Below are 12,414 nucleotides of genomic sequence, written 5' to 3'. Positions count from 1 at the left end.
GACTCGTTTCAGCAAAGTATCAAGTTGTCCTTCTCACCATCCAGGATGTATGGTGAGAGAGACAGACCTCTTGATGTCAGCTTATACAGGTCAGCGATGAAATCACCGTCGATGCAGATAACTCAAAAAAAAAAAAAAAAAAAAAATTTTTAAATGCATTTCGTCACTGTCTAAAAAAGGAGGAGGCTGTTCATTCATTTATTCCCCCATCGATGGAGAAAACATTTGTGAAGGGGGTAGGGTATTTTCTCTCAGAGAAGAGTTAACAGCATATTCTCTCTCTCTCTCTCTCTCTCTCTCTCTCTCTCTCTCTCTCTCTCTCTCTCTCTCTCTCTCTCGTCGGATAATGTTTTGAAGTCAGAAAGTAAATTTCTTCATGACTTCAGGGGAGATACTTTTGAATTAATATTCAGTATTTAGTTTTATCGAGAATTGGGCGTCTTATTTCACTAACTTTTTTTTCCACAAATAATTAAAAATACATTTTCAGCTATTTGATCCTGTATGATATTGAAGCTTCATTTTAAAAGAAACTTTTTTTTGCTTTCTAAAAATTTTTATGGTAATCTCTCAGAAAATCAATTGTAACTTCGTTTAAAACTCCGTTGAATACTGGAGTTTATTTGTAGATAAAATAAGTATAGAAAGCCTAAAATACTTTTCAGTAATTAGCAGTTTTGTTGCTATTTTAAGGAACCTTAAAATTGTTGCAAGTTTAAGGAACCTTAAAATTGTTGCAATTTTAAGGAACCTTAAAATTGTTGCAAGTTTAAGGAACCTTAAAATTGTTGCAAGTTTAAGGAACCTTAAAATTGTTGCAAGTTTAAGGAACCTTAAAATTGTTGCAAGTTTAAGGAACCTTAAAATTGTTGCAAGTTTAAGGAACCTTAAAATTGTTGCAAGTTTAAGGAACCTTAAAAATGTTGCAAGTTTAAGGAACCTTAAAATTGTTGCAAGTTTAAGGAACCTTAAAATTGTTGCAAGTTTAAGGAACCTTAAAATTGTTGCAATTTTAAGGAACCTTAAAATTGTTGCAAGTTTAAGGAACCTTAAAATTGTTGCAATTTTAAGGAACCTTAAAAATGTTGCAATTTTAAGGAACCTTAAAATTGTTGCAATTTTTATCCTTAAAATTGTTGCAATTATAAGGAACCTTAAAATTGTCGCAATTTTAAGGATCCTTAAAAATATTGCAATTTTAAGCATCCTTAAAATTGTTGCAAGTTTAAGCATCCTTAAAATTGTTGCAAGTTTAAGCATCCTTAAAATTGTTGCAAGTTTAAGCATCCTTAAAATTGTTGCAAGTTTAAGCATCCTTAAAATTGTTGCAATTTTAAGGCATCCTTAAAATTGTTGCAATTTTAAGGATGCTTAAAATTGTTGCAATTTAAGGATGCTTAAAATTGTTGCAATTTTAAGGATGCTTAAAATTGTTGCAATTTTAAGCATCCTTAAAATTGTCGCAATTTTAAGCATCCTTAAAATTGCTGCAATTTAAAGCATCCTTAAAAACAAAATTTGCCTTTGCAATTAAGCATCCTTAATTTGCCTTGCAATTTTAGTCTTTTATTAAAATTGTTTTGCCCCTTTTCTCCTTCTCAGTGTTATTAAGGAACCTTAGAATTGCAATGAAACTCCTACGTACTGAGATGGAAGTATAATGACATAAACTATCCTGATCAACAGGTGGAGGCCAGGACGACGATAAGTGGGTGGTGGTGGTGATTGGAGGTCAGCAGCACGTGACGACTCCGATCGCCAGCCACAGGTGGCAGGAGGCCTGCAGCTTCCTGGTGGACTCCTCCCCCAGTACCCAGACGCTGGTGGTCAAGGTCAAGACGAAGAGGCTGATCACGACGACCCTCACCCAATACGAGTTACCTCTCAGTCAGTACAACCTCGATACTTGTAGAGTGTGAGTAACTAACAAAATGCCTCGCCTTTCCTTGTTGTGAACTGCGTTTTAACCTGGCCTGGGGGGTGACCCCCATGTCTCCTGCTGTTTGACACAGTTTCCTGCTATTATTACTTAAGGGTGACCCCTATGTTTCCTGCTGTTTGACACCAAGTATCCGGCTATTATTACTCGAGGGTGTCCCCCATGTTGCTTGCTATTATTACTTGAGGGTGACCCCCATGTTTCCTGCTGTTTGACACAGTCTCCTGCTATTATTAACTAAGGGTGTCCCCATGTTTCTTCCTGTTTGGCACCAAGTTTCCTGTTATTACTTTAGGGTGACCCCCATGTTTCCTGCTGTTTGACACCGTCTCCAGCTATTATTACTTGAGGGCAACCCCCATTTCCTGCTATTTTTACTTATGGGTGACGCCCATGTTTCCTGCTGTTTGACACCAAGTTTCCTGCTATTATTACTTAGGGTGACCTCCACTTTTCCTGCTGTTTGACACAGTCTCCTACTATTATTACTTGAGGGCAACCCCCATTTCCTGATATTTTTACTTATGGGTGACGCCCATGTTTCCTGCTATTATTACTTAGGGTGACCTCCACTTTTCCTGCTGTTTGACACCAAGTCTCCTGCTATTACTACCTAAGGGTGACCTCATGTTTCTTGCTATTATTATTTAAAGGGTAAACCCCATTTTCCTGCTGTTTTTGACCAAGAGGTAACTCCATATTACCTGCGATTTTGACCTTGGGTAAACCCATATTTTCTGCTACTTAAAGGTCACCTCCTCTTTCCTGCTGTTGAAACCAAGGATAACCCCTTATTTTGTAACTGTCCTTTCCATGGAATAATCCCTGTTTCCTGCTTTGTTTTTTCTATACCAAGAGATAACCAGCATATTTTAAACTATTTTTTACTAGTGGATAACTCCCGTGTGTGTTTCCAGCTCATAGTACTAAATAACTCTGTTTCTCATTGATTTACTGATGAGTAACCTCATGTTGTGTGCTATTGATTTACTTAGTAATAACCTAATATTTCCCTGTGTTTGCCATGTTATTACCCCATATTTGCTCCTGTTTATTTACCAATTGATGTTTACCTACTAAGTGATAGCCATGTGTTCCCCCTCTATTTTTTTCAGTGTTATAAATCTATATTTCCTGTTGCTTATTTACCAAAGATAGCCCCATATTTCTGGCCATGAATTTACCAAGGTATAATCTCTTACTTCATGTTAGGTATTTACCTTCTTGTAATCCCTATCTCCTACTAATTAAGCCAAGATTTTGTCTATATATTTCCTGGTGTCCATTTACAAAGTTATAACTCATATTTCACGTTATTTACGTACCAGGTAATAACCCAAAATATCAATGCGTTTTAGTTGCTACATGGCAGTCGTGTACTTTGTGCTGTTTATTTACCAAAGGATGTTTATTTCCTTGTGATATTAATTTACCAATTTCGTGCGGCGATATATTTGCTATCATGGGATGAGAAAAAATTGGGCCTTAACCAGTGATAAAGTTTGTTGTACCTGGCACTCGAGGGATGCCCCAAGGTGTCAGTCAACTCCCCTCAGAAGTTTCTTGGCATCTTTAACAAATTTTTCTTGATTACCCTCCTTATGCAGTGTCCTGGGTTTAGCCAGCTTTTGTTTTCTTATCATAGGAGTTAGCAATAAAAAGTGTGATTAACTGTAGCTTTTTTTTATATATTGAGTTTTTCTTATTGACAGATAATTTTTTTTAGAGTAAATTTTATTTATTTATTTATTTATTTATTTTTAGAATGAATTTTAGTTTTGTGAACGTCTACAAGGCTGTACATTTAATAAGAGAGTAACATTGTATGGATTACTGAAATCACGCATGAATGCAATTATATCTCTCCTAAATTAGGCCTGTATCCGGAATATACCTATAAAAATTTATACACCAAAGTCGGCTAAGCCATCATTTTGAGGGGCCTATATCCGGTGTAAATATCTGTTCTGTGCCTTTATCGGGGGGAACATGTTAACTTTATGTAGTCCACATCAAGGAATGTTTTCCCCCAGAGGTATAAAAAGAAAGGAAGAAATAAAGAAAATAAAAAGATGCCACTTTTGCATATTTCAGAAACACTGTCACGAAGACAGCCCGTGCTTAAACACTGGACACTCTCTCTCTCTCTCTCTCTCTCTCTCTCTCTCTCTCTCTCTCTCTCTCTCTCTCTCTCTCTCTCTCTCTCAGGGTTGATTGTGTAGTTCTGATTTACGGGTCTCTTATCTTTTATCTAGCTTATCTTCATTTCGTCGTTATTTCTCTATTTTTAATCTTTTAAAGTCAATACACATTTTTCTATTACTGAGGTATATTGATAAAAAAAAACTTACTGTAACATATTGAAATAAACTTTCATCTCGCAGAGTTGAGACGATCCTGCAGAAGAAGGGGGTGAAGGTGATGGGGGGCAGCGTGCCCATGCTCCACCTGCGCCTACAGTACACTCCCCTCACGCCAGTCAATTTGGAGGCGCCCCTCCCACCTTCTCCTACAGATACAAAAGAGTGTAAGGGCGTTATTCATTGTATGAGTGATTTAATTTCAGTTGTCTCAAGTCTCCACATTTATTTTCTGCATTTAATTTGTAAGATTTTATTAGAATTTTACGTATGTTCCATTGGGATTTTGTGGTGGGTATTTAGTGTAAAAGCTCTCTCTCTCTCTCTCTCTCTCTCTCTCTCTCTCTCTCTCTCTCTCTCTCTCTCTCTCTCTCTCTCTCTCTCTCAGTAATTCAATTTTCGACTTTTAAAAATTTTTCATTTTCCACATTTTATTTCTATTTGAAGAAATACATATTTGTCTCATCGGGACTTTACGGTGGGTATTTCTCTCTCTCTCTCTCTCTCTCTACCTCCGTCTCTCTCTATCGAATTCTTTTCAAAATTTTTTCTCTTTCTCTTTTCTCTCTCTTTCGGTGGGTCTCTCTCTCTCTCTCTCTCTCTCTCTCTCATATAAGAAAGTACTTAGCTAGGTGACCGAAATAGAGCGGTTTCAAACATCTGGGACTAAAGGAAAATGGAATATTGTTTAGATGATGAAACCCTTCAGGTATAATTGCTTCTATTTGCTTCACAACTTCATGATTAACATTTTTTTTCTAGTACTCTTAACTCTTGACAACATATTGAAATCCAACATTTTCCTTTACTCAGGGAGTAAGCTTACAAACTACCTTGTTGTTGTTGTTTGTTGTTGTTGTTGTTTGTTGTTGGGGGTTAGGAGAGGTCTATGGAAGAACCTAAAAAATTCTGAAAAAGATATTTCGCATGAGTTAAGATTCAGGAGTTTTAGGATAGGATGTTTGATTTATTTATTAGAATGAAAGTGTAAAAAAATAATGTGCATGTTAAAATGTAGAGAACAATTGTTTCTGATAAAATATAACTTATTTATTTTAGTTTTCGTTGGCGAAACGATGCGCTATTTGACCCCAGATTTTAGTACACTCCTTGATTAAATTGGAGGTCTGATCTCGCCTGGTTTGTGCTAAACAGAACACAACAGTTACTTCCAATGAAAAAGCTTATGTGTTTTAATTTTCTTTGGCGAAACGACACGCTATTTCACCCTAGATTTTTAGCACGCTCCCCAATTAAGCTGGAGGTCTGATCTCGTCATGTTTTCGTTTAGTAATTTTAATAACATTTCTTCTGTTTTCAGGTGCTGGTGTATTGTACATTGTAATCCATGGTGCAGACAACATTGGTGCCTCCGAGTGTGCGCCTAGTCCCTATTGTCTAGTCTTTAATAACCGCCGGAAGGTAGGATGATGCCCCATTTCCTCTCTCTGAGGGTTTTAAATTATCTTATGGCTGCCTGCTCTCTCACTTTCAGTTGAATGAAAGAATGCTATCCCTTAAAAATGTTATGTGTCAGCCATGAGGTAATTGGTAAAGAATTGTCTTAATTTAAAAAAAATTTTGCCTTTGTAACTCGAAGTACGTTTTACTGTCAAATGGTAATAAAGGTATTTTAAATATTTTTACCTTTGTAACTCTTAAGTACATTTGACTGTAGAATGGTAATAAATAAATGAATATTTTTGAAATATTTTCCATTTGTGAGTTTCATTGAAGGACTCTGCATCCATAGAAATAGAAAAAATATATATACCATATTTCTCATTACGTGGTAGCATAAATAATTTTTATAAATTTTTGTTTAATCATATATATTTTAATGTTTGTCAAATTACTTTTAACTGGAATAAACCAATTTTAATTTACCCATTAAATAATCTATAGTATTTTCCATCCTAAATGTTACACCACATGATTTTCAGGCACTTAACCCAGTAGGGGAGTAGTGCCGCTAGTGCACCTCATTTGGTGCACTGTAGGCATTACCTAAAGGGTCCTTGCAGCGTCCCACGGTCCTAAGTTGCAACCCTTTTCATTCCTTTTGCTGAACCTCCGTTCACATTCTTTCTTCCCTCATAGGTCCCAGCGCTTGGCATTTGGCCTGAGTTCTATATTGTAATCTATTCACACTTAATGCTACTTTTCTTCTTCGCCTCCACAGATCAAGACGACGCATTACGTGAGCGAGTGTGCGTCTCCGCGGTGGGAATGCGGCGTCGAACTCTTAGTGACAGACGTCAGTGCTGTCACTCTGTCAGTTGCCGTCTGTTCCATGCCCAGGGCAGCTCAGGACACAGAGCTGTTGGGCCTGGCCTCCCTCTCGTTAGCCACTGTAAGTTCCTGGGTGCTTGATGCCTGTTTTTCGGTGATTTGTGTGCTTGCTTGCTTGTTTACATATGTTATAGAGTAAGGGGAAATCTAAGGTAACATGATCCGAGAGCGTTTGTGGGATCAAATCTTTCGTAGGAACTATTAATCTACATGTCACCTCCGAGGTGCAAGTACCAAGCATCGCGTAACTCAGTGGGACGCCATGTTTAGTCCTATCCCCTCGTGGATCAAAGACCTGTTTTAATATATGTCGACCACACAGTGCTACAGAAATATGTGTATGTTGTGCTATGATCCCTGAGGGGCTAGCACTAAACACTGCGTCCCGTGAGTGTCCGCCATGTTTAGTACTAGTACCTGTGAGGTGACGCGTAGAGAAGCCAAAGTAGCACAGATTAATTTGATTTCAGATGGGAGTCTAATCTTCAAAGTTAATCAGCCAGATCGGATATATTAGTCCTATTCTTTATTGTCATATGGAGTACAGTGGACCCCGTATTCGCTATCTCGGCTTTTGTGGACTCCCCTATTCGCTGATTTCTCTATGGACCATATCTACCCATTATTTGTGGGAAATTACGTATTCACGGTATTTTCCTATGAGAAATATCCTCAAATTCCTGTTTTTTTTTATCAATTTCATAATATAATGCACTTTTTGTGAAAACTTTAAAAAAAGGTATAAACATTTGTAGTGGGGTTTTCTTGAGTTTTAACTAACAAAAGAGACAGTTTTAAGTGTTTTTATAGGGGTTTCAACTATTCGCGGATTCTAGCCATTCGCTGGGGAGTCTGGTACGCATCTAACATGTTCATATGTTGTGTGCATATAGTTTCCACCTTCTAAGGATAAGCTGATTCGCAGGGGTCACTGAGGCTCGAGGCTAAAGACTTAAAGTAAGCAAGACCCCAAACTTGGCCATCAAATTAGCCATTTTTAAGGTTCGTCTACACTGGGAGATGGGTCACTTTTAACACAGATTGAGGCAGACTTAAGTTTTATTATTTGCATCTCATTGCTTTGCCCCCTCCCCCCTCCCAGGTGGAATTACCCCTGTTACGTCAACAGTTGGCCCTTACCCGAAGTCTTCCAACCCCTGGGGGAGCGGCCGGGTCTTCCCCATCCCAGCCTGGGTAAGTCCTGTCTTGTGTGTTTATTATTCAAGGATCCTCCCATCGAATCCCTTGGTCAATTCTGGAATAAAATTTTCCTTGGGTATTTGGAAGTGTCCGTGGATGAGATGAGAAACGATATTATGTTTTGGCTGCGAAATAGTTTAGTTTACATTTAAAGTTGAAAAGTAATCTTATTTTACATATAATGTTAACTATTTTCATTATCATATTAATTATTTTTTTATGATTAAACCTTCTTAAATAAAAATCTCGTTTCGTAGTAAAAGCATCATTGTCGATGTGTCAATATATTGCATAAGAAAAAGGCTTAGTACAACTGTCGAAAACGCTTGGATTTTTTTTTTTTTTTATAACTACCTTTGTCTTCGAAATATTGTTTATGGAGTGATAAGTATTGACTGGTTTACTTTTAACTTTGATTACTGTTTTTTTCTGATGAAACCCTCAAAAATAAAACATTCTTTTGAGTGTTATTAGCATTAATACATTGTCGATGTATTAACATTTTTTAAATGCTCAATAAAACTATCGAGAACCAATTTTTTTTTTTTAATGACACCGACGCTAATATGACATCATTCATTACTACATCATCGACACGAATGTGACATAGTTCATTATAACTGATGCTTTTTTATTAAACGTTGTGACATTAAAAGTCAAATATTTAATTTTTTTATCAGATTTAATGCAGGATAATGAACTTAGCGCTGTGTTGAATTAGACATTTATGAGCGAACTTGACAGGTGACTATTAATTTACCCTCGGCAATTGAGGGCTTGCGTTGAATGCTGGTAAATTTGTTATTTTTTAATGGAAAACATAACAATTTATAAAATCCCACGTGTACTTAGTCCATATTGCCTTAAAACAAGTTTGTTCGACATTTTTTGGGGGGTAGACTTTGTGTAAAAAACGACTTGCTAATTTTTTTTCGGTAAATTTTGTCTAACGATCTACTAATTTTTTTCGGTAAATTTTGTCTAACGACTTGCTCATTTTTTTCGGTAAATTTTGTGTAACATGCTGATTTTTTCTTGGTAAAATTTGTGTAACAAACGACTTCCTAATTTATTTTTCGGTAAATTTTCCGTAACAAACTTCTTGCTATTTGCCTCCAAGGTACGAAAGTCCGTCAAGAAATGGAGGGGAAATGAAAATGAAGCTTTAAAGTAAAAATAAATAAGATTATTCGGACATTAAAGGGAATGCAGTGCAACTTTTTATTTAACCAAAAACTTGACATTTGTGACACTGCTGATCTGGTGGAACTGGATTTGCAGACTCAACTGAAATTTTGACTGAATTGTTTGAGTAACTATATATGAAAATAAAACGGTTTGGTTTTTTTCAGACAGACCAAGTAAGTAATGCGATATTTACCACTTTTCTTTTTCAAGCATTTTGATAAAATATTTACCATTTCAAGCCTTTTGTTAAAATATTTACCTTTTCGAGAATCTTAAGATATTTCCTTTTCAAGCCTTTTGTAAAAATATTTACCATTTCGAGCCTTTTGGTAAAATATTTAAATTTTCGAGCCTTTTTGTTAAAATATTTACCTTTTCAATCCTTTTGTTAAAATCTTTGCCATTTCAAGCCTTTTGTTAAAAATATTTCCTTTTTGTTATGGTCTGTTTGCCACATCCTTGTGGTCTCTGCCTGTATTACCTTTTCCAGTTAGATATCATAAGTCTTGATATTTTGTTTGTGAAGGAGATAATTGAAAAAAAAAAAAAAAAAAATTTACCTTTTTTTTTTTTTTTTTTTTTTTTTTTTTTTTTTTTTTAAAGCTTATGTCACCAGAACGCTTAATTTAAAACAGGACTATGCATATATAAGAGCTTCCTCATCCAGGCATGTGCTTCTTGGCCTCTTGCTGTTACATACCGAGAATTTATTATTATTGGGTTTATATCGAAATGTCATTTTAGGTGACCTATATTGTGATTATTTTGAAGTTTGCATGCTAGTGATATAATGATTGAATAATTGAGACAGTAGTGGTGAAGTTAGAATGATGACGTTATAATGATGAAATCACTTAGACATGAAGTTTGGATGATAATACTATGATGATTAATTGATGTAGACACGAAGTTTGAATGAAGTTATGATGAAATAATGTAGACATGAAGTCTTAATGATGATGTTATAATGATGAAATCAGACTTGGAATTTTTAATGATAGTGCTATGGTGATGAAATAATGTAGACATGACGTCAGAATGCTAATGCTATAATGATAAAATGATGTAGACATGAAGTTTGAATTATAATTTTATGATGATTAGATAATGCAGACATGAAGTCTGAATGTTAATGCTATAATAATGAAATAATGTAGATATTAATTTTGAATAATGATTTTTTGATGTAATGTAGACATGAAACTGTTTTAAAAGTTGTGCGTAACAAAATAACCAAAGTTGAACAGTTTATTGCCTAACAACCTCAAATTTTTACAGGTATATGAAAATGTAATCAGTCTTTGACAGGTGTTAATACTGGGTACTCTTATATTCAACCTGCTATTTTTCCCCATTTTTTATTCTAAAATTCTTGGTCTCATTTTTTTTTACTTTCATTTTTCACATATGAGCATTCTAGAATGCAAATTTCATACTGTTGCATTGTTCGTTTAATATTGATCTATTTCACCGGTATTAATACAGTAAAAGCTAGGTGCATATATATTTATATATTTTATTCATTTTTCTATTCTAAAATTCTTGGTCTATGCATTTCTCCTTTTTATCTTTAGCTTATTCATTTTTCACATTGACATTTGCATATTCCATTTGGTATTTTTCAACACATGCTTTGAATTCTGCTTGCAATTCCAATAAAGTCGGGAAAGCCCCTAGATTGCATCAATGCCTTTGTGACTTGGCGTTGTTGCAAAGTTTTTTTGCTTTCAATATATTTCTATTACTTGTGGGAGCTGCGAGTCGTTACCAATCAGGTGGGAATTTGTTAGATAATTAAGTCTAGGAGATGCTAAATTTGAAGCATTTTTTATTATACTCTTTTAAATTGAGCTAATTTTGAAGTATTTTTTATGTTTTAAGTTGAGCTAAATTCTAAGTATTTTTTATCATATTCTTTTAAACTGAGCTAAATTCGAAGTATTTTTATCATATTCTTTTAAATTTACCTAAATTCGAAGTATTTTTTATTATATGCTTTTAAATTTAGCTAAATTCTAAATATTTTTTAATATTTTAAATTGAGCAAAATTCGAAGTATGTAGCATATTTTAAATTGAGCCAAATTCGAAGTATTTTTATTATATTCTTTTAAACTGAGCTAAATTCGAAGTATTTTTTATTACATTCTTTTAAATTGAGCTAAATTTGAAGTATTTTTCATTATATATTTTTTAATTTAGCTAAATTTGAAGTATTTTTCATTATATATTTTTTAATTTAGCTAAATTTGAAGTATTTTTCATTATATGTTTTTAAATTGAGCTAAATTGGAAGTATTTTTTATTATATTTTAAATTGAGCTAAATTCGAAGTATTTTTTTTTTCTTTTAAATTGAGCTAAATTCATAATATTTTTTATTATATTCTTTTAGATTGAGCTAAATTCGAAGTATTTATTATATTCTTTTAGATTGAGCCAAATTCGAAGTATTTATATATTCTTTTAGATTGAGCTAAATTCGAAGTATTTATTATATTCTTTTAAATTGAGCTAAATTTGAAGTCTCTTTTTATCATATTCTTTTAAATTGGGCTAAATTCAAAGTAATTTTTATTATATTCTTGTAGATTAAGCCAAATTTGAAGAATTTCATTTATATTTGAAATTGAGATGAACCATAGTCGATGTTAATTATTGGCAATATAAATCCATAATTAACCACTGAAATATATCGAAAGTAACATTCTTCCTTTCTCATTAAAAGTGTAAATTAACAATGCTGAATTTTAGGTATTATTTGCATTTATCTGCGAACCACCATGTAAATTATAACTAACATACATCAGTCCTTAAACCACCATGTAAATTATTACTATAATTCCCTCATTCAAGCAATTAACATAAAATTTACCTCATTAAACATGTAAATTAACACGCTGGATTTTAAGTATTTTCATTGTCTATGAACCAACTTATAAATTAATATAAATCCCTCATTAAACAAGCAATTAACAAAATTAACATAACTAACAAGCACCCTTTCTCCTCTGGCCACAGGACAGTTACAGTCACACTCGTGTTTCGTGCAGTGCCTTCAGTAGCCGGTTGCAACGTGACCTCCTGTGACCTGTCGGAGGGCAAAGGTCCCACGGCTCTGACTTCCTTCAGCCACGTGCCGCCCCCTCTGTCGGTCGGGTCCTCCATGTCTGCCCAGCGCAGGACGTCTATCACGGGCATTGACGAAGACGACAACCTGAGCAGAAGGAAGATGAACTCTCACTGGATCAATCAGGCAGTTGGTATCCGACCTGATCAGCATAGCTCTAAGGTTAAGCCCTCGGAAAAGGTCCAGTAGATCTCTCTTGACCTCGGAGGGGTTTGGGTCGCCCATAGTGGCCAGGTCAAAGCGGTGGTGACTCGGATTAAAGCGTTTTCACGAGTGTCATCAAAGTCTCATTGTTTTTTTTTTTTTT

The 12,414-nt window shown here is 34.7% G+C and overlaps 1 protein-coding gene across 9 annotated transcripts in view; it reads left to right on the top strand.

Moving 5' to 3' along the window:
* The window catches only part of LOC135200357 (uncharacterized), a 373,732-nt gene that overhangs the window by 336,463 nt on the left and 24,855 nt on the right, over positions 1 to 12,414 (top strand). For all 9 annotated transcript variants that reach the window (XM_064228954.1, XM_064228953.1, XM_064228955.1 and 6 more), the window contains 6 exons: positions 1,687 to 1,915; positions 4,324 to 4,466; positions 5,621 to 5,721; positions 6,482 to 6,652; positions 7,694 to 7,785; positions 11,999 to 12,236. In XM_064228954.1, coding sequence (XP_064085024.1) covers positions 1,687 to 1,915; positions 4,324 to 4,466; positions 5,621 to 5,721; positions 6,482 to 6,652; positions 7,694 to 7,785; positions 11,999 to 12,236 — 974 coding nt within the window. The remainder of the gene's footprint in view (positions 1 to 1,686; positions 1,916 to 4,323; positions 4,467 to 5,620; positions 5,722 to 6,481; positions 6,653 to 7,693; positions 7,786 to 11,998; positions 12,237 to 12,414) is intronic.

Source organism: Macrobrachium nipponense, chromosome 26 (genome assembly GCF_015104395.2).
Source record: "Macrobrachium nipponense isolate FS-2020 chromosome 26, ASM1510439v2, whole genome shotgun sequence".
In the NCBI taxonomy this organism is placed as follows: Eukaryota; Metazoa; Arthropoda; class Malacostraca; order Decapoda; family Palaemonidae; genus Macrobrachium; species Macrobrachium nipponense.
Note: the sequence above shows the minus strand (reverse complement) of the source record. Positions and strands in the feature narration are given on the sequence as shown.